At 37.0% G+C, this 23484-nt stretch overlaps 1 protein-coding gene across 13 annotated transcripts in view; it reads left to right on the forward strand.

Moving 5' to 3' along the window:
* Window positions 1-23268, forward strand: part of LOC726349 (actin-binding LIM protein 2) — a 30360-nt gene extending 7092 nt beyond the window's left edge. For 2 of the 13 annotated variants that reach the window (XM_026445415.1, XM_006571288.3), the window contains exons 2-15: window positions 9967-10127; window positions 10554-10719; window positions 11603-11840; window positions 12386-12704; window positions 13909-13980; window positions 14652-14838; window positions 15022-15281; window positions 15354-15615; window positions 15698-15784; window positions 17092-17192; window positions 18499-18568; window positions 19391-19473; window positions 20777-20980; window positions 21083-23268. In XM_026445415.1, the coding sequence (XP_026301200.1) occupies window positions 9967-10127; window positions 10554-10719; window positions 11603-11840; window positions 12386-12704; window positions 13909-13980; window positions 14652-14838; window positions 15022-15281; window positions 15354-15615; window positions 15698-15784; window positions 17092-17192; window positions 18499-18568; window positions 19391-19473; window positions 20777-20980; window positions 21083-21196 (2324 nt within the window). In that variant the 3' untranslated portion in view covers window positions 21197-23268. Of the gene's footprint in view, window positions 1-9966; window positions 10128-10553; window positions 10720-11602; window positions 11841-12385; window positions 12705-13908; window positions 13981-14651; window positions 14839-15021; window positions 15282-15353; window positions 15616-15697; window positions 15785-17091; window positions 17197-18162; window positions 18261-18498; window positions 18569-19390; window positions 19474-20776; window positions 20981-21082 lie in introns of those variants that run through there. The other 11 variants (XM_026445437.1, XM_001122092.5, XM_006571290.3 and 8 more) reach the window with 11 other exon arrangements.
* Window positions 23269-23484: the final 216 nt, after the last annotated feature.

Raw genomic sequence — 23484 nt, forward strand, 5'->3', positions numbered from 1 at the left:
CTCAATGACTGCGTGATATCATATATGATTCTTAGATAACGTGGGCAAAATTTTAATTTTACTTTAAACGAGTTTATATTTCGAGGAACGATAGGATAAAGGCGCGATATTGAACAGACGATTAGATAAAGAGAATAGAACGACAAGTAGCAGATCTTGAAAAAAAAGGAATTATTAGATAATGGTCGATTGTCTAATCGACATTTTTCTTTGAGTTTGCTCACTGACACGCGAAAAGTTCATCGATACGATCCCTTTCTTTCCGCCATTTCCTCGAACGACTCGTCACGATTTTCTCCCTCCGATGTTCGTGACGTGACCAGCAAAAAGAACGTGACCGTTCAGACACGATCGATGCATCTTTAAACAGAGAACGATCACCAATGAAAACTTCGAGAAAGGAGAAAGAACTTTCTTGTTCCTTAAATAGAATGATGCAGAGATGAAATCATAAATTTCTATATCGTTTTTATTTTCAAAGTTCTTTAATTTCTTTTTCAATTTTTTTTTTTTCTTTATTTTTGTATCATTTTGTAGAATATTCTCGTTAAGATAATTTTCGTATTCCATAATTCATCATCGTGGTATTCGATTGTTTCTTACGAGAGAAACATCGTTTAATATCTATCGTAATTTTTTTTTTATTCAAAATTAATGGAAATCAAAAAAATATGAGAAATATGAGAGATATATATTGAAGATCACGTGATTTCTCTCGCATAACGGTTTATAATTATCACGATATCGTTTCACTAATCATTCGACAACGCCTCGATGAAAGTTAAGCGGTATGCAGGCCACTTTGTAATTCAATTCTTCGTGCATTCGTTTCTCGTGGACTACCACTCAATGATGTTCGATACATTATTAAATAGTTGTAACACATAGCCATGATGCGGTTAATTGCACACAAAAGATTCATTACATCCTGTTGCATAAGCGACGAATGATTATCATATTTTCTTCGCAATGTATCTTTTTAATGAATCGATCTATTTTCTTTCGTTTTTTTTCTTTCTTTCTTTTTTTTTTTTTTTTTTTGTAAAAATATTTTATTAAACTTTATTAAATATCTATAGTTTTGAAATCGAATATTAATCGTATAGTAATGATAGTATTGGCCTGAATTCTCATCAAATCGTAACGAACGATTTAATAGCATTTTTTATGTTATATTATTGATGCGATTAGATAGGGCGTGCAAAAATACCGATAAGCGGAGAATGAGCTATTAAAAACCTGGTCTTTGATAACGTTCAAACGTTGGAATCTTTGTCTACTCGCAGTTGTAGTAAAAATCGAAAAAGTACTAGAACAAGAAAATAACTTTTCGACACAATAATGGTATTAATTATTCTTGTGAAATATTTTCTTCGAAATATTTCATTTTTTTCCCAGTTTTCTTTTATAAAAATATCAAATTATGATTTCAGTTGCGTTCGAAAGATGGTTAACGATTGACTACGATCCCTAAAAATTCATTAAATACGTACAATCGATCGCGTGTGACCCAAAGTGCATCGAGAGAAAGATCTAGCCACTTAGGGGTCGTCGTGTTTGACCCCACTTTGCGACATCCTATTTAAACCATTTATGAATCATATTAACATACCGAAGCGGAGAGGAACGTATGTGAAACGCGTTATTCTCGATGATGGATTACGAGTCGAATCGTACGATATCAGATCTAACTAAACCGGTTTCCTTCCTTTACGAAAAGAAAAAAATCCGTGAAGTTTTTAGTGGTTTCGTCGATCACTGTAATATTATCTAATATTGTGAAACGATCAATTGATTTATTTAATATAGAACGAACGTCGTCGTGTCGATCAACGATCAATAAAATAAAGCGGTAAAATATATATTCGAAAATTCGAAATTTTTTTTCTCTAGACGTGTTGTACATCCTTGTTGCCTTCAGAGGTAGATTAATTTTCTCGAGAGTCGAAGGGCATTCACTTTGCATTCTGTTTCATTGTTAGATAGATCTGACCTACTTTAGGGAATGAAATCGAAAGAGTAAAGTTGATTATTTATTATTGGTTTGTATATTCAAAGGTGTATCTTATAATAAAAATAGATACTGGAGAAAAATTAATCAGGTCATGTTTATACGAACTTTGCAGTACTCCCTACGTCGTTGTTCATCCCTTGCAACTATATAAGCGTACTACATACACTTACATGTATCTTAATGAGATTAAATAGATTCTAAACCAGTCCATGTATTTATACCTCAACAACCATCATTCGTTAAGATGAAACGATTAATAGCACGTGGAATAAACGATGCATTGAAAAATATAGTACGCGACCAGGTCGTTGAACCACAGAATTAATAACACGGAATTTCGGGTGAGATTTTGAGTAACCTGGAAACACGGTTTCGTGACATCCCATTTAAACAAGATTATGAATCATATTAATATATACCGCGTCGGGGTTCTGTTGCATGTGGGACGATCCGCATGTGGATGAACCGCAATTACGCAACTTTTCTTTTTTTCCCGAACTCTATTTCAAGCGCGTATAATTATTTAGCTTAATAATCGATCACGATCGATCGGACGTGAATCGACTCGCATATAAAAGATTTTAAAGACGGAGAAGAAATAAAGAATAAAAACTCGAGTGGGTGTCACAACTTGCCGGATCCGGTTGATCATCGTTCATTAAAAATTCTGATCTCCTCCTACGAACTCTCACCGGTTCGCGCGTTATCAACGCGGTGAATTCCACGCCAGAAATTTTTATGAAGATTATTAAAGCATGTTTCTACATCGCTCGCGTAGAAATAGCGCGCTCGTGTTCGCGATTGCAAAACGCTACGCGCGAGGATCGCCAATATAATATCGTAGAAAATACGAACGAACGTGGCCCAATTTCGGCTAAACGACGAATGCTTTCAAACGTCTCTCGTCCGTTTTATCGTTGCTTATCGTTGCTTTGGATTAGAATCGGAATGAGGTCGTTTCAGATTCCTCGCGGACGAGATTTCTTGTTCCCTAATGGTGGTATGCATAGTTTGCGGTAACTGGTCTATCCAATTATTCTAATAAGGGATATTATAGTGTTCTGGAACAGTCGTACAAAATATATAGGTGCCTCTTTCGTGCTCCTTGACGGATTTTGTTACTCATTGCGAATACGGGCAAAAGGTCCTCGATCATTACTGTAATGTATTATATTGTTATGTACTTTACATATTTGTATTCGTTAATCTTTCTATTATTTCGTTCTTATGGTTGTCATCATAACTACATCGGTAATAAGCCATTAATGGTTTCATGGTAATAATGGAACGGAGCTCCATAGTGGTTTATTGAAGTATCCTTCTCGTTTCAATGGTACCACGGCAGTAACAGGAAAATAAACGACTTGAAGTAAGCTTGTTCAAGTACGATTCAACGAATAACATCTAGTTGCTACGTCAAAGAGTTAAATCAAAAGATTCTACTGCGCTTTTATTTATACGATCTTTTGATCTTTCTCAGATAGTAAAATAGAATCTTTAACCTTTCGCGATCTCGTGTCGAATTGCGCTTAACATTATATCAATTCGATTCTTTTCGATCATACGAGATATATTTTTTGCGTGTAATTGAACGAAAGTATATCTATATAGATGTTAGATACTCGGCGAAGATATCAAGATATTATATAACGCGAAAGAAATTTTCATTTCCAATTTGCGGCAAGTTTTTGAAATATATCTTATTGAATGTGAAAAAGTTGGGATAATAAATATTAAATAAATTGTTGATATCACAGACGATTAATATCAAACAAATAATCGACCGAAAGTTAATATTGAGTTACAATTGTATCACGTATCCACTGTAGCCGAAGGTGTGTCGTTTCAATGAGTAAATTCTTTTCGTTCTAAAGAGAAATGTATCTCGTATCTCTCGAAGTTTCTGGTAAACAAGTTTCATACCAAACTCTCGATATTGCCCATTGAAATCTGGAAATTGAACTCTATAGAAGATATTGATCAACTTCGAGCCGCAAATAATTCCTGGCGAAATTAATTCTCGATATCGTCGTGCATTATACGTGCAATATACGTTAGAACTATTACTATCAACGGATAGCTGAAAATTGTCATCGATTTCTTATAAGCAATTAAAATCGCTCGCAAAGAAATATACATGTACAATTATACGGGACTTGCGCTAACTCACGTGATAGCACGATGACGTCAAATATACGGTCGTTCGCGTGATGTCATCGTATATTTTTAAAGTCGCGGTGTGAACGGTTGACGGAAAAACAGGCGATTCTGTAAACAGAGGATAATTATATATTCTCGTCGTTTCGATACGTTTTTTAATCCGATCAACTGATAAGGCTAAAACTTCTATTCGATCTGCGATAATTTCTATAATCGTGGAACAAGTTTTTTGCCGAGAATTTATCTGATTTCGAGTCCTCGATAAATTTCAACAGCGAGCGAACATTAGCTCGGTATGACTCGCGATTTAATACAAGTTGTAGAGTACGACTCAGCGTATTGGCGCGGTGTTTAAACGAGGCTAAATGAGACGAGCGAGAAAGCTTGATTTATACTTCCGAAAAACGAGACTCATCGTCTCGCCGTTGCGAAAAAAGTCACGTATCCTTTCGACAAATTGATACGTATTTAATACACTCATCGCGATGTAATTACTCGGGTCGCGTGTCGTGTGTGTGTACAAGCCGATTCAAAAATGATACGAATTTAATTCTAAGAGATATCTTTTTAAACTTCCAAAATTTATTGCTTTAAGAAGTTACATATCATAACGATTTTAAAACGGTACATCAAACCACGTCACGTGTATATTTAGTCTTTCCTCTTTCGTTCGCAACGGTCAATTATTTCTTATTATAATTATTTCTTACGTTATACACGATCTACGAATAAACTATTATTATTTTTATTCCGTATTCCACGTATCTCTATATTTAAAAAATATAATTCTCTCGGGACGTATCAAAATTTACACTGACGCGAGCTATTAAAATATATTAGGCTTTCCATTTAGCTGTGAAACGATAACCCGCCGAATCCTGCGATCTCACCTCTTTGAATCATCTCGTATTTTTGTCCCGGTGATGACATCGCCCCGACTGTCAGCACGCGGGACTTACGTATGAAAGTCACGCACGATTCGTGGCCGCTTTTTTCTCGCAACCAGGGGAGAAAGGAACCTGATTACCCATCGACCACGAGAAAGTGGATTACCTCGGTTAATCGCATTCCACGACCGCGAACAGTTTGGCGATATTCGGGACGGAAATTGAGTTATTTGCGTGATGGTCGATCGATCGTCTTCTAAAAAGATAATCCAACCTATCCTCTTTTCTCGTCGACGAACCGTCCGTCGTCGCAACCTCCTTTTTCTTTTTCGCACGTAACAATGCTCCGACTGATAGACGGCAATTTATGGATATGTATACACGAAGGAAGAGGGAACGAGAGATTTCTTCGCGTTCAAAACAACCGATAACGTAACGAAGAGACTTCTGGCGGGGCATCGAATCATTGAATTAGAACGACCCGTTGACTCCGCTCTTTCAGACCTTGTTCTTGATCATACACATGGGAAACTCCTTACGGAGTGTAATTTTAACTTGAAACATCGCCGAGGTTGCCACGCAAACATGCAAGCGTTTTTCATCTAACCGGATTTTATCCTCAATTGGTATTTCGAATAAGTCGTTTGTTGGTAATTCACAACAGTTTGGATTAAATCATTTTATTTTACAAGTAGTTAGCATCTGATTTTCAATTGAGACGTAGAATATTAATTAAATTTAACCGACTTATAATTAAGCAAGTTACGAATTTAATTCAAACTCTGATGATCTGTCTGGTGCTATAATAATTGAAGATTATTAATCACAATAGGTGATTGTTCGACGTATTTTTTAACGTATACGAGCAAGCGAGGTCATTTAAAAAAGCAAAGGAATACATGATAATGAAGCGATATACACGTTCTATACAAATATTCAAAGTAAACGTGTTATTCTCCTTATTTTCCTTGGATATTGGATACAAATTAAAGGATGAAATATTGGCACTAACAATTAGCATCTTTAATCTCAGGTAAATTCGAATTTTCTCGATTCTCCCTATTGAAATATCAATGCGTTTTTAGGGCTGAGGAAAAGAACGTTTCTTTTCATCGCGAGTGAAACGGAACCGGGAAAACGAAGAAAAAATTCTGGCGTGAATCACTCGAACTAGTCGTGTGACGATCGTTCTGTTATTTTCCTTTAACGCCTTCGCCGGTCGTTCCAGACCGGCAGAGAAAAGAAAAACGCTCGTGGCCGTTTTCTTATTCGTCATTGTACACCACCGAGAACCGGATATTAAAATGGAAAAAATAACGTGAAAAAAAAAAGAATCGAATGTTGCGTAACCAAGGATATATCTCGGGTATATTCGAACGTACACATGTATGTATCTGTTATTTCAGCCTTTATCTCTTTCGAGATGATACGAGTATAGGTGATAGATCGTGTTGTTACGTCAGTTGGTGGCTAGTTTTAGCTTGTCTAAACACAAAGGTTTCTGCCTTTGAGTTAGAAGTAGCAGGCTACGTTGAAATAAACTTGGAGGAATTGACGCCATATGCACGGTATCGGTGAATATTGAATTATGAGGAAATTTATTTTTGGCTTAAGGAGAAAAGAAGGCGGCTACGTTAAAGGATATTTGGAACGAATCCTTTTTGACTTCATTTTAAAAATTTCGAAGGCTTTTGGAAATGTAAAATCGTATTGTAAGAGTGCAACACGTTAGAAATTTCTTGACCGCAAGGAAAATAATATATCTAACGATAAACGAAGCATTGTAAAACTTGATTTATGGAGAACACTACGCCCAAGCATGTCCTAGATTTTCAACAAAGCGTCGTAACATACTCGACTTCTCACAATCTTCGCAAATTACAACACTCGACTCCACGTCAATGGCGCTTAACATTTGCCAGTTAATCGATCACACGAGACTGTCCACAAACTTTACGCAATCGAGCCGCAGGTGTCTCGTCTGGGTCACGCCAGGTCATTCCGATATAAAAAAAACCCGATCGAATCTTGCCAACGTAACCGCTTCGTTACGCGATCATCGATCCTATTGCGTTTTCTCCTTCTTATTAAACTTTCTTTTGAACGTTCTATCAAGAAGTTTCATCGTGGTCCAGGCGCGCGAAGGGGCCCACCTCTCGTCTCTTGAGCGTTAATTACGATCGACACGGAGAAAACACGGTGATTCGTGCGATCTTCGTTAACTATCGTATCGACCGATCGTCCAATTAACGTAAAAACCGGCTCGAGATTGCATTTTTTTTTTCATCGCGCGAGAATAATAATTGGAAGTCGAGTTATCCGTATCCGAATCCATTGAGCGAATGGAAAACGGTGGACGTTGGAAATTGTCGTAAAATCGGATAAAAAAAACAACACGAATCAATTCGAATCGCGATAAATCTTTTCTTACGTACGTTGGCCAATCAACAGTGGCAATCAATACTTTCGACCGATTTTTTTTTTTTTTCGTTCCATCCATTGAAAATTCACGAACACATTGGTGACTACACCTGGTTCGACCGCTTCGACCACGAGTAAAAGAGCCAGACCTTCACCCGGATTCGATACGCGGCTCACGGCGTAAGCATAAGCGCTCCGACAAGTGCTCGAACCGCTTTTTTCTTCATCTCTCTCTGTTTTTTTTCTCCTTTTACGATTTTTTTCTCTCTTTGTTGTTCCCTCATTTTCTTGCCTGTTTTTTTTCCCTCCCGTTGTCGTCGTTCGTAGACGACACGTTGACACACGCGGTAAGCAGGCTTTGAGTCACGCTTTAGAAATTCTACGACGAGCGGATTACGCGTGTAACGCGCCATATTCGAGCGATACGTGCACCGCGTGCCGATTACACCAAACTTCATTGATTAAGCGCCGCCAGAAACACGAGCATCTTTTGTCGGATCGGTTGATCGATTATGCGTGAGAGGAAAAAAAGTTTCTCGATTATATCGAAGAAAAATTGTTAAAACTCTTGGAAAAACATTTCGTTTAAATTTAATACTGGATCACTCGAAAAGTTTCTCGAATTCTCAAATCTATTTTTATAATTTGAAAATCTCGAAATTTGAACGAGAAATTTACGAGAATGTTGCGACAATATTTGTTTATCTTTGTTTAACTAATGATAATCCAATTGCGTTTGTGTTCAGAGTTTAGACTTGTTTTAATTGGTAAAAGCTCGAGAAGTCAAAGTTAGAATTTTAATTCTCGATGATATAGATATCTTTTGGAAAAGATGAGCATCCTGGTGGATTTCATAGAGTTTTCAAATATCACAAAGTTTCGGATTCAAGTTTTTTAAAAATCAAGTCTCAATCCATTTTCGATATAAATCGATTTAAATTTGTTCTCGATTTTTAAGATGATCGGTGGAGAAAGAAATATAATGGCAATTGTTGGCGTATTAGGCTCGGTAGAAAGGTAGTATCGTAAAAGAGAAATCGTGCTTGATCGCGGGAGAGATAATTGGAATTTCAAGACGCGGAGAATCGTTTTAAATCGTTCTTGCAACCGTTCGGTATTCAACGTTTGATTATTTTACCGCCCCGAATTGTAAATGTTCGAATATTGGAAAGATAGGTATTTGGTATGTGTACGTAATACAGAAATATCGTCGATATTACCATGATCCAATTAGAGAGATATAAGAATCACAAACGATAAAGATCAACGGTTGTTTTCAAGGAAATCGTAGATTCAACGAGAATGTTAACGTTTCTTGCTAACATTCGCGGAAACAGATTGTAGGGAAAAGAGGCATAAAATCCACGAGTTGTTTCATTTTATTTGCTATTAATTAACGTAAAAAAGTAAAATTAAGAGATCGAGTTTAAATAAGATGCCCGAATTCGTTTGCAAAAAAATTCGGAATATCCTTTTTATGTGATTAAAAGATATCGATAGAAAAGAAAGTAAAAGGAGAAAGTACATATTCGTTCGCGAGAGCTAATATACCGAAAGATACGACGATCGTAGATAAAAGATTAAACCGACAAGAGATTTCCTTTCTCCACGCGAACAGAACGTCTCACAAATGAATGGTCGATGATAACGAGACCAGACGTCGTGTTTTCGGTGCACGAAAGCCTTTGGAACAACTCGTTTGCTTTTAGATCTGTTGAAAGAACGATCGTTGCATGTTGGCATGGGTATCCCTCGAACTAAGATTGATAAATTAAATTGGTGGTACGATATTAAGCTTAATAAACGTGATCACAGAACAACACTCCCGTGGCACTTTTCGTGGCATTTCGTGGCATCGTGATAAAAATATCGGATAGAAAATATAATAACTGGTTAATCATTTTTCATCGAATGCAACTGAATTCGCTGTATAAAGAAAGTTTTAATTTTTAAGATTTCTATCTTGATTCTCATAGAATATGATTCGTTTCGAATCGAATGTCGTGGCGAGTTCTGTTTGAATTGAACTTTGAACTCGGTGATTTGCGATCGTAGCAATTTTTCTCTTCTTTCTTTTTGCCGCTTTGATATGTGATAAATATGAATCAGATTATATCTAGTAGGCTGTGACGGGGTGATCGACCTTCGAATGCGGCATGATGACGAGTGATCGAGGAATGAGCGGAAGAGATGAAATCTTTGCGCTCAACTAATTCTAAGAATATTTATGGAGGTTGAAGTACATGAAGGCACACATTGTAAAATTGCGAACGTGAAATTTTTAAGAGTATCGTTTGATTGGAAACAATCAGAGTTCTTGAAAATCTGTTGGAGAGTTGTTGAATAAGCATTCATTCATTTAAGACTACACAGTGACAAATGTTTGTCTTATCGTACGTTCTATTTTTAAATATTTTTTTTCCCCGATGCACTTATGTTATGTATACATTACAAGTTGCGTATCCCGACTATTTTTCGTTACAGGTAAAACATTCTGCCAGTCTTGTAAGAAGAAGTGCAGCGGGGAGGTACTACGAGTGCAGGACAAGTATTTCCACATAGGGTGTTTCAAGTGTGCTCAATGTAACGCGAGCTTAGCGCAGGGTGGTTTTTTCGCGCGCGAGGGCTCTTACTATTGCACCAAGGTACTGGAAAATAAAAAAATAAGAAATCAAAGCTACGTTAAAAGCCTTATAAAAACCGAGAAAACCTCGATTATGCGAAGCGTGTAACGCGAATCGCGATAAATAGATCGCGTTCTTTATTTTTCTTCTTTCGTTTCAAGTTTTTTTTTTTTTCTTTTTACTTCGAAACATTCGGAAGAAACGATAAAACGGTATATCATCTCGAACAATTTCAAAAAGTCTCGATAAAATCGCGCGTAAAATTCGTTACAAAGTTTTCTCCTCTTCAATCTCCTCGTTTTATCTTGGTGCGCAAATAAACCATTGCATGCGATGACAAACGAGACTGCGAAGATCGTTGAGAAGGGTATATTTCACGCGTTCGCTCCGGGATGCTATGTCTGGCGAATCGCTCGTAACGATCGTGTGGGCTTCTTAATTTTTCAGGATTACAGGGAACGGTGGGGAACGAAGTGCGCAGGTTGTGGAGAATACGTGGAAGGCGACGTGGTCACTGCCGGAGACAAGCATGCCTTCCATCCCAACTGTTTCCACTGCCAACGATGCAGACAACCGTTACTCGGACAGGGAACCAAGGTTTCCCTCGTCCAAGGTGCGTTTCCCATCGAAATTATTAACATTCTTTTTTAATCGTTTCAGGAAAAAAACCATCGAGGTGGCGCGACAAGATGATACTTCTTAAACTGCGCTTCCTAAAAATCTAATCGAGTCTAGTGGCAATTTCTAATTTTTGTAAATCATACTCGATCGAGGACAATCCGGTTTAAATTCGAAAGGAGAACGAAGATTCGTTGGTGGCGATTCGATGGTCGGAATTGGAGTACCGGTAAACCTGTTAAAGGCAAATTACCACTTAGGTGTATCGTGAGCGAGGTTACGCTCACGTGGCCTTGTAACGATTACGCGGTGAACGCTTAAAAATACGCACGCGTCGAAACGAGCGTATCGCAAATTAAACTTGCTCCGTTTCGCTTCTCCTCATTGTTTCCTCGTGCAAATATTTATGCGCATCTTCTACCACCGTTGTTGTATCGATCTGGCCGGTCGAGGACAACGATAATACCGCTTATTTTTAAACGATACCGCAAATAAGACAATACCACTGCGTGCGGTAGATTCGATACTCAATCTTTGAACTCTTCGATTAGAAGAATGTGTACACGCGTTCCAAGAAAATTGAGACGATAACTCGAAGCACGTTTACCGATTACCGTGAGAAATTGATCGATCGTATCGATCGGCGAAGCTGGAATCGGTTTGGTTATTTATACGCGAAGAGAAAAGGAACAACGAATGGACGAGCGCGAACGCTTCTCCTTTTTTACAAGCCGTTGGTATTGCGCGTTGCGACGATGAATCAGCCGCGAAGATACGGGATCTATGGTTCGTTTCTCGAATAAAAGAAGACAATGCGGAGCGTATGCGGATCGTCGACCGGATCTGTCCAATCTCAATTAACAGAGCGTTGTCTATAGGTCAAGCTCTTTGCCACCGATGCGTCGGTATCCCTGTGCGAGAGGCCTCGACGCCAATCGGGAATAGCTCCGCCACCAGAGGATCCGGAGATGGGCCCTCCGACCCCGGTGCCTGCGCTGGTTGCGGAAACCAATTACGAGAAGGTCAGGCTTTGGTAGCTCTCGATCGACAGTGGCACGTATGGTGTTTAAAATGTCACAGCTGTGACACCGTCCTTCATGGAGAGTATATGGGAAAGTGAGTGAAAACATTTAACATGGATTAATATTTCCAATCTTTTACAATATTGCGTTAAATATTTTATTATTGGGAAAGTAATATCGGATTCGTGAGTGAAAAATATTAAAGCGAATTGTTATGTATCGATATCGATGTAATCAGTATTGAGATCATTTTTCTAAAATTTATATTGTAAATTTCGTAAATGGTAACAGAAATGCAAGAATTGCTTTGTGTGGATTAATTTTTAAAAATTCAGGCGAAAGTAGAATATTTTGTAGATTTAACGCGCGTAATGTTCCATTTATTTAAAATTAAGTTACTTTTATATTTAATGCGCTAGACGAAAAAGAAATCCGAGAAAGTATGGCCTAGAAAATAACTCGAGAAACGTTGAAATTTAGCTGATTTTTAGTTGATAGTTAGAGCAAACCGTCGGGGATTTGTCTAGATTAGAATCGGAGAAAGTTAGGACTCATTAGACCCAACTATTAGCGCTTATCTAAACTGTCTAACAAACACGCTTCTTTGAACGAACGAAATTCCTCGACTTTGATCGGCAGAGACGGGGTGCCTTATTGCGAGAAGGATTACCAGAAGTTGTTCGGCGTGAAATGCGCCTATTGCAATCGTTACATCAGCGGAAAGGTGCTGCAGGCAGGTGACAATCATCATTTTCACCCGACTTGTGCCCGTTGCACCAAGTGTGGCGATCCTTTCGGCGATGGAGAGGAGATGTACTTGCAGGGCGCTGCCATTTGGCATCCCCGCTGTGGCCCGGGCCCTAGCGGACCCAATGGTATCGTGAACGGCCACGGAGAAGCTCACACGCCACAGCATCGAGAATCGGAACGGATTTCCAGCAGCGCATCGGAGATGCAGGTAAGATAGCGGGGATCGGAGGAAAGTCGGAAGTTCAATTAAGGTCATCGACTGTCCGACTACTTCCGTCGATGTTACGATCACTTTCCGTCGATCGATGAGCAGTCAAATAGGATTCGAATCTTCTAATCGCGATTTCTTTTTTGTTTTTTATGATTCGTTACCGCGAATTTTTGAATCGGAACTGGCCAACTGTATATTATATTTAGTTTTTGTAAAATATTGTATCATACGTGTACAATTCGTCTGTGTACAGATCACTGCATTTGTTTCATCGTTTTATTTTTGTGATTATTCATAGCTATTTTAGTATTCATTTTTTTCCCCCCTGTAATCACGATAGTCATGGATCATTAAATACGTCGCAGAGGGAAAGGTGTCATTAATATTTTCCATGGAATACGGACGTGTAATATCTAATATCATCCGTTTATGTATTCGACAACGCGTGATTAATTGCTTCAAATAACATTCATCTCGAACATCGACATTCGTAATTAACGCGTGCACGTCGCTGTCCACGTCCGCCAATTGCATTTTTCCGTTCAATTGCATCGTACACCGTTGATCGACCTAAATCGTGTCCGTGCGCATACTTGAATTTTGAAGTTTGCCATTCGATCGTAAAAAAAAAGGCGGCAGGGGGAAATAAAAAGAGAAACAAGGGGGGAAAAATAACCAAGAGGAAATATATTGCTCTCGAGCCAGCTCTGGCTCGCGAAATACGAAGTTCAGCTTGCATCGTGCTTATATTTGGACTGTTGTACGACACGTACTTTCATGTGAAACGTTTTTTGCTGCTCGGTTCATTTTTGTGTTCGTTGTTGTTATACAGAGCAATTTAGAGTAGACCAATTTAGAGCCTAAAGTGTACTTACTCTTTTTTTTTTTTTTTTTTTTCTCTCTTTTTTTATTCGTAATTAGCTTTGTGTATAGCTTCATTCCCATTGTATTCAACGATACACTATGTGGCTTTTAATGCATATGTTCCTTAACATGTCGTATCTTTATAGCACGCTTCGATGCCCAAAATTTTATATACATATATTATACATATACATATTTATATATATTTATATATACGTATATATTTTTAACGATTTATCATTTATGATTTGATCTTCTTTATTATTTTTTTATTTTTATTGTTGCTTTCTTAATCGTTGTTTATCTTTTTTTTTTTTCGCACGATCATTGTGTATAGTTTTCATTGCGGTCACGCACGCCAAGCCTGAACGGATCACTCTGCAGCCCTTACAGCAGCCTCAGTCGCAAGGTATGCCATGTATCTCCTAGCACAGCCATTCTCTCAAGAGATACCTTTAATTATTTATGAAATATTTTGAAATATTTACGATCCGTACTCCTGATTTCATTTTGTAACAACTAGCTTCGAAAATTTAATATATATTTCGAAATTTGTACATCGTTGATGAACGATGTTGCCTTATAAATTTTCGATTATTCTTCTATTTACTTTGCATTTCTACGGGTAGTGGAAATATTTATATATATTTATATATAAAAAAAAAGTGAGAAGATATTATTGAAATTTAAATTTAATAGTAAATAGAAATTCAGATATAGATATATACACTTTTCTTGATTATTTAAAAATAATTTTGAATTAAAAATGCCCTAAAAGATAAGATGATTACGAGTATAACGACTTTTTAATAACTATTATCGATGATAAATTTCATCATCTAAGATGACTCACTATACTAATTTATTCTCAAATATTTAACGAAGCTAGTTTTCGCGATTACGAAAGATTTTTCAATGACATCTCGAAACAGTGGATTTCTCTTGAGAGAAAATCAAAGCGCGTTGAGTTTTTATTATTCCTTTGCCGAGTAAATTTAGCTGTATGAGAGACGCTTTTAAGATTGATCGAAAAAGAAACAGCATGAGTTTAGCCGTGATAATATACGTTAATTGCCCCAGTATTATCCCGCGCGAACTGGAAGTCCCGGATTGATATTGCGAGAATACGGACGTGGTCCATCCGAAGATGTGTCTAGGATTTACACTTACTCGTATTTGACCGAAACGCCGACCCAAGGATACTTGAGACGTCCGATACAGCCGTACGACAAACCTCCGACTAGCCCACACTTTCATAGACCTAGCTGTAAGTGGTATTCATCTTTATTTCTCTCGAGATCGAAAGAATTTTGATAAAAAATTAAATCGATCGAATCAATTCTGTAGAGTTGTACAGAATTAAATATTAAAATATTATTAAATATTAAAACGGAACGGTGGATCGTACGTGATATACGTGTCGCTAAATCATGCGATGATTTTATTTTAGCGTCACGTTCGATAAGAAGCAGCGGCGGACGCAGCAGCCGATCTGGAATGCGTGCTCTGGTCGATGCTCTCAGCGAGACCAGACCAAAGTCACCGGCCAGTCAAGTAGATAATGACGAGCCAATAGAGCTGGCGCATTATCCGGACGCCATGAAACCTCCTCCTGGAACCAAACCGCCGATCGAGAGAGATGATTTTCCCGCTCCACCTTATCCTTATACAGATCCTGAAAGACGTAGACGATGGTCCGACACTTATAAGGTAACACGACGAATTGCGATTTATTTTTAAGTTCTCTACGCGTTCGATCTAATGAATCGATATTCGATTCAGGGAGTACCTGCATCCGACGACGAGGACGAAGTGGATAACAAAACTTATATAAAGGAGGTGGAGGAGAAGTTGAAGAAGGAACAGGACGAGCTAAGCAAAATCGATACTGGAATAGCGAAAGTGTTTTTGCAAGATCGTGAAAAGGATCGAGAGAATTTGAGACACAGAGCCGCGAACGTTGATCCTAGAAATGCGTCGAGAACGCCATCAGCTGCCAGAGAACCGACTTATAGACTGCGATACGAGAGTCCAGTTGGCGCTTGTGAGTTATCATGATTCATTCTTTAATCATTCCTATTTGACGATAAGTGTATTCAAATTGTATAAATTTAATTTTCGCGTAGCGCCTTCGAGGAACATAGATCACGCCAGACCGTGGGAGGACGATGATGGTTTCAGTTATAGATCTAGCGTAGGACCTAGTTACAACGGTAAGTTCCCTTTAAATGTGTAACCAATCTAGTCGTCACTTTATATTTATATATATATATACATATATATATATATATTTCATGATCGTTTCATTAACATTAAGTGATAATCATCTCATACATGTCCACACGTTCGCACATAACACTAACATTTACCACTCTATCGTTTATTGTAACATCGGCTCGTTAAATTTCGAGACGATAGTAGGGGTGGGGGTAACGAAAAAATCCCTTTCATATTACGAAAAGAAAAAAAAAAGAAAGAAAGAAAGAAATATATAAAATAAAAAAAAAAAATCTCCTTTATCGTGGAACGGAACGTTGCAACGTACGAATCTTGCAGTGGGAAGGGGTGATGATGCTCGATTAACGAACGATAACACACTGTGCGTGTAAACTCGAGCAGGAGTTTATAAGTTAAGTGGCATAGCACCAAATACCACAGCATACACTGGGCGTCCATTAACGTGACAGGTGATGTATTTATTCCGCTTCTGCATGTGGTCGGCAATATTACCTTCGATGTGCTTGCCTCTTCTTATCTTTCTCGATTATTTCTTTAATACGCCAAAATACGAGTAACAGAAATAGCGTGCGTGGAAAGTTCATCCTTTTCAAGTAGCGTAATATCGATTTCCATTATTTCGTGCGTGATTATTCATCAATATGTTTATACATACGATTCATTACTTAGATAATATTTTTGCTACTTCCTTTCTTTCTCCCTTTCTCGCATGGTAATATTATCTATTGTAAATTTCACTCTTGCCAACCTCATTCATTCATACACGAACACATATCGCTCCAAACTTCATTCTCTCTCATACTTTTATGGAATGTTTTTTTTTTTATTTTATTTTACTTTAATTTTTTTTTATTTTTTATTTTTTTTAATTACTACAATATTGGAAGATAATCGCGATACATACGCGCTCGAAAATATATTATATATTATCAATATGTATATTTCGTGCTGTATATATTCTTAACGTGTACAAATTTTCATTTCGCCGCATGACAGTTGTATATCTTCAGCACTGCATAAACTTTTTATATTGCTTTGCGTATAAAAGGAAAAGGAAGATTGTTATTATATATAATATTATATACGTATATATATATATCTGGTAGACTGACATATTTTCGTGGTATATTTTGGCTTGATTGAACGCATATCTTCCAATGTTGGAAACATTCAAAGAAAGTCGATACGATTTACCGCTATCTACGTTAACCAACACTGCTACCTGTATCATCGTGTCTCTATTTGTGTTTTTGTGTTTGTGTTGTGTTTGCGTGGGCGGCAGTTGGGAGGTCATCGGCACGTTCCCCGGCTCCCAGAAACTATCCACCCCTTGGTACTCAACGCGCCTTCACTCTTCCAAACGCCGCTAGGCACTATCATTCGGTGAGTCCGAGAACTTTCCAATTCACCTACCGTTGATCTCAAGTCAAGTTCAAAATTAGCGTAAAAAAAAAAGAAAAAAAAAAAAAAGAAAAAGACAAAGAAAGAGAGGTAGAAAATCTCTTTCTGTTATCCTTACAATGCGGCAGTGTGCTGCGAGCAAATTTCATCGGTCTGAGATTCGTTTTTCAGCGTATTGAAACGGGGGAAAAAAGAACGAGACTTCTCAAGAGCAGTCGTCGCGTAATAAAGATCGAAAAGAAAAACGATTCGTTGACTTGTCTTCACGGGAGGAATGCTTTTTATTCTCTTAAGCTTATTTGGAGAAGCGTACGTTGATCGTATTTTACATATATACACAGGTGTTGGCTTCTTCGTATATACATATTAAATATAATATATTCTATAATTACATATATTATATATATTTACCTTTTTTTCATTGTTACGTATTACCTTGCACAGTATTAAACGAGAAATAAATGCTTGCGCACTTTGAATATCGGATATACGTTCCACCATTTTGCCGTGGGGATGCGTTATAAACAGATCGACAAACGAAAACTCGAACAATGAGGATATTTTTACACGATAGCTTTTAAATTTTCTTTTCTTTTTTTTATTCCTCTTCTCTTTTATCTTTCACGATCTTTTCTTTCTTTCTTTACAAGAAAAAAGAGAAAAGATTGTCAAAGATAAATCTGAATTCTCGTGTTCGTGAAGTGAAGATAAAACGTACGTAAAAAAAAAAGAAGAAGAAGAAGAGGATAAAATGAAATCTCTCGATGATTCGAATTTTGTATCACGAGTGGAATCAAAACTCCGTAATTATTTTATGCACAGAATGTGTGTTCTTTTTTCTTGTATTTTTTTGTACTTGGCGAACGTTGGGCATTCGTATGGGAATGAAAGATTTCCACTATTCCCGTTTACACTAATCAGTAATACTGTCGATTGACTGATTTGAAACCAGTTGTGAGCTCCCTTCGGCACATCCCGAAGCCAGGGTACGGTCTGGCACCGCGAAGTCACACCTTCTCCTCGACCGGCGGTTCTGTATCTGCTCTCCCTGTAAGTCTTGCACCGCGTCACAATCGACGACCAAAAAAAAAAAAAAAATTTTCTTGCACCGTTGTTGCTGATTTTTACAAATATAAAGTACAAAGAAAAAAAAAGAGAATGAATGAAAAAAATATATATGTTGTAGAGATAATGATACACGTTTTAATTATCGTTCTTTTATCCGTTGATTAATCACGAATGTCCATGTTTCGGTTGTTTCTAAGATTTACGCTTTTTTGTCGTCTAGGGTGATTATTCGTTCAGTGGGATGGGAGACAAGACGCACAGCACTGATTTCTCATCTGGCAAATCAGATAGTGAGTAACCCAGAAAGGAAAACTGATCACACATAACATACACACATATGGTTACCTTGCAATTACATTTCATTCGTGCAGTATATCGAATTTTTTGTATATGCTTCTTTTTTTCTTTCTTTTTTTTTTTTTTTAATTTTTATTTTTTATTTTTTATTTTTATTTTCGAATCCACGAGTAGGAAACACTCGTGAAAATATATATATTTCGTTCTCTATTATTCTATTAATCCAATATCTGAGCATGCTTTACTAATGCATCTTTGCTCTATCATTTACTGTCACTTCTTCTATCTTTCTCTCTTTTTTTTTGTATCTTGGTTTAATTACACGACGCCTAAGTATCATACGATTCTAGCGGTACTATTCCATATATTAGATTTAAAATTGCATAATAAAACTTGTTTGAATCTATTAACCAGATGAGTTTATAGTGTGCCCAAGTGACAGTACCTATTCGCCAGTAACGTGACTTTATGACACGATAAGTCTTTGATCATTCACAGCTGGTACATATCGTGTAGCTTAGAAAATGAAATTCAGGTCATATGTGTAATATAATCATCGATATAATCATTTGCTTATACAGTAATTCGATCGGATCAATCGTATTCCCGATCGTTGGAAGTGCAAGTGCCAACTTCGTTGATCCGTTCGCTCGACGATAGATTTTATATTTAATCCGATCGTTTGTTTTTCTCCGTCGACACGGAATACGATCGAATCGATCGATGATGGAAAGATTGTAATTTAACATATCGAAATGGTTTGTGCAATATGGTTTGACATGGTTTTCTTTCCCATTTTTTTCCCCCAATTTTAGTATCGACAGGAAGCATCACGGATGTGGATCGACGGGCATTGGTATGTACCACAGCCCCATACTACTCCCGGCGAATTAGCATGGTTTGTAGCTTGTTTTGCATATGAATTATTTAACAGCATATTATCATTGACGCGCGTTTACATCATAAAATTAGAGATTTGCGCGATTTCTTGAGATACGGAGAATTTTCGTAGAAGCGAGAGAACGAGTGCCGGCTGAAATCGTTCAACTTAGTAGATCGGATTTAGACGTATTTTGTATATAACGAGATTTTGCCGGTTTGTTTATATTTGTATAATATAACGTTTTTTCATGTACAAAATTGTATATTGATTTACGCATGCACGTGCTGTATATTTGCTACGATATACATATATATATATTTTTTTTTTAACGAATTCTTTTTTTTCTTTTTTGCATCTTTTTGTACAATTTTTTTTTTTCTTACCATGGCATATTTGAAGATTGCATATTTGATTTTGCGAGAAAAATTGGATACGATCGCGAGAATTCGATCGATCGTTTGCTATGTCTTGAATATATGTATACACCGAAAGATTAATCGGCTTTTCTCCTTTTATTTTAGATCGATAGATTTATTTATTTACGCTTGTTATTACTTTTATTTGTACGTTACGATAACACGATGTGAGTTTCGCGTACGAAATGTTAGAGCGTCGAAAAATTAATTAAAAATCTCGAATAACGCTAACGAGATTGACGTGTATTTGCGGTGTTCTCATGACTTGACTGCATATTTTGCATCCGTGGCATAATCAGTGCATACGAGACGGGAAACGGAACTATATGCCTAAACTGAAATTAACGTGCATGAGATTGTATCGTGTGCGATGCGTGTATCGATCGCTTTGTTCTCTTTTCTGTCGGTTAAGAAAAATTTGAAGAAGAAAGAAAGTGTAATGTAACTGTTGCATCGAATCATAAAATTCATTAATTAAAGTGCACGAACAATTCCCAATCGAAGAGCAACGAGTCGGAAAATTAATCCGTAAAAAATGCCAGTTCCTATCACTCGTTTCAGTCTAGCTCTATGGTTCTGTCTCGTGTTAAGCTCTGTCGAATCTTTCATTAACAAATGCGGTGTTATGTCGATTTTTTTTTGTTGCTACAATATACAGTATATATATACATACATATATATACGTGTATTGATTCTTGTTACGGACAACAATCGATCCGTTGCAAGATGAAAGATTCTCGCATCAATTTCTTTTCTCCATTATAACGAATTCACTTTGAAAATTAATACATAAAAAATGATGCGAGAAACTTTCGAACGGCTGCATCGCTATTAACGCTCATCACACGTTAGAATGGATCGTTTTACAATGGAATATAATTAACGATTGAATGATTGTTCAGAATGATGGTGGAATGCTGCCATCATCTACCACGTATACAGGTGGCCTAGGTTCGGTAGTTGGAAGTCACGGGGGCCATCACGTGAGGAGATCACTGCCAGACATGGGGACAGCACCGTCCGAACCGCCGAAACTCTATCCTTATCATTTACTTGTCATCACAAACTACAGGCTGCCCGCTGACGTGGATCGTTGCAACCTCGAAGTGAGTTATCGAGAAATATCGTTTGCATAATTTAATAAAGGGGATGATGTTTTGTCATCAACGAATGTGAATATTATTAATCGTTATTATTTTTTTTTCCAGAGACATCTTTCCGACGCGGAGTTTGAGGCAGTACTTCAGTGTACTCGTGCCGAGTTCTACAGATTGCCGCAATGGCGTCGTAACGAAATCAAAAGACGTGCCCGGCTGTTTTAACTGGCAGCTATCACGCTACGTGTTCTACTTATTACCTTCATCGTGTCACGACTGTGTTACCCTGCTATAGAGTGTACATTCCTTCGGCGTGGTAGGTGTATCATGAGAGAAAAAGAGAACACGTGTTCGGGGAACCAACGATTCGTACCGGTTTTTTCGATCGCGAACATCGACGATATCAAAGCGTTGTCATCGTTGCGAATGCAAAATGAAAATCGAGGCAATCTCGACCTCTCGTCATTTCGTACACGTTCACACACGTTCAGACACGTATAAATGCATACACACATGTTTAAACACGTTATAAACACACGTTCGCACGATGACGCAAATACTATAATACATATACATAAAGGAGCACTACCATTTGACGTCAATTTTATTCTCTCAGCAACGAATCCACAGGCAGCTTGATTTTTGATCGTTCACAAACTATTTCATCGTATCCTGTGTTTTCGGTGCTTCTTTCGGGAGAATCTATATGTTGTTCATAAGGAAACGAAAGGAAGATACGTTCAACCGTTTCTGTGATTGACAGAAAAGACCTGCTAACTTGGTCGAAGATGAAAACTTGAGAATTGAAGAAAAAGGGTTGACGAAACGTTTATGATCCGACGTTGTTAACGAAAGGAAATATGTATTGTATGTATATCAACTATTAACAGTGATGGTTTCATGGGGAATTCAAATTTCAAACAGAAAATTGTTATCCTGTATTTAACATGTACACTTTCTATGACTATAATTTTCACGAAAAGTGGAAATAGTAGATGGATAATAATAATTTTAGAGAAATAGCTGAAAGTAAAGGTGGTCAGGATCGTCTAAAATTTTATCATTTAACTGGAACATCATCTTAGAGTTTACCCGTGAACGTCGACGTACGTATAAAATAGCGCGATGGGAAGATGTGCAAGATTCAAAGCGAATAGAAAACGAAAAAAAATGGTAATACTCGTCGATACGCAAACGTTGATGTAAATAAACGAACGATGTAAGAGAAATCTTAGAAAAAATGAAAGAAGCAACGGAAGTACGAGGAAGTATATGCATATATGTACACAAACGTATAATACCATTTTGAAAATTCGCTTGAATCACGGAACACACTTACTATTTGCAAAAAAACTATAACATAAACGCGCTACTATTATAGAAGTTATCATTATCATTATTATTATTATTATTATTATTATTAATTTTTAATTATTATTATTATTATCATCATCATCATTATTATTATATTTTATTATAAGCAATATGAAATTTAAAATATAATTAGATCCAGCTTGTCGAATATCGTAATTACCAACATATTTAAATATTATCATCAACGAGTTTGCTCTTTCTATTTTAATTGGATATACGAGAGATATATTTATTGACAAACAATATTACACAAATTTTCCTCAACTCGAATTCTTTTATATATATGGATCAAACTCGAAAAATTGAATTTCGCAATGCTGACGATTAAAAATATGTAAAACACGAATATCTATCAATATTTATTTGGATAAAGAAGTTTATTATCGAAAAAAAAAAAAAAAAAGAAAAAACAACAGTTACCAGAGCCAATTATTCTTGTGCGAGCGAATATGTCGGACGACAAGCTGCAAAAAGAGGAATATGTTACAATAGAATTGTTAAATTTCCAACAGGATGCAATTATTTGTATGGTTTTTGTGAAGCATAACTTTTATAAAAATAATTTGCAACGTAAAAGAAAAGAAAAGATGCGATATGTTTTTCCTATGTTAAAAAAGATCCACGCGGGAGTGTGCATATTTTAAACGAATCGAAAATCACGTTTTACTCTATATCTCGCCTTCTATTCAAAATTATATGTGTCTATATGTAAATGTCGGCAGACATTTCTAGACAAGGAGTTAGGCGCTTTCTCTGACATGAGAGAACAACGTCTTTGACAAAATACGTATTGCAATTACTACGTTCGTGCAATTTCCTGGAGTGTTTCTCGTGGCTTCGTTACGAAGAAGTGGGAAACGTACTTCATGATCTTGTGCAATATAATAATGCGAGCTCGTGAGACGAAGAGAAAGAAAAAAAAATTAAGAGAAAGAAAAGTAACCATGCACATCACGTGAAAGAATTATTATTTGTGCCGAGGAAACGAGAAGGGAACAGATCTTTCTTCTTTCATTCGCGCGATATCGTTTCTTGTTTCCTCGTGGTCCGCTTTTGTACACGTAATCAGAATCAATAAACTGCAATATTTATCTTTCATTTGCAGTATTTTACCAATAGATGTTGAATCGTTCGGAGGT

Source organism: Apis mellifera, linkage group LG1, assembly GCF_003254395.2.
Source record: "Apis mellifera strain DH4 linkage group LG1, Amel_HAv3.1, whole genome shotgun sequence".
Classification (NCBI taxonomy): Eukaryota; Metazoa; Arthropoda; class Insecta; order Hymenoptera; family Apidae; genus Apis; species Apis mellifera.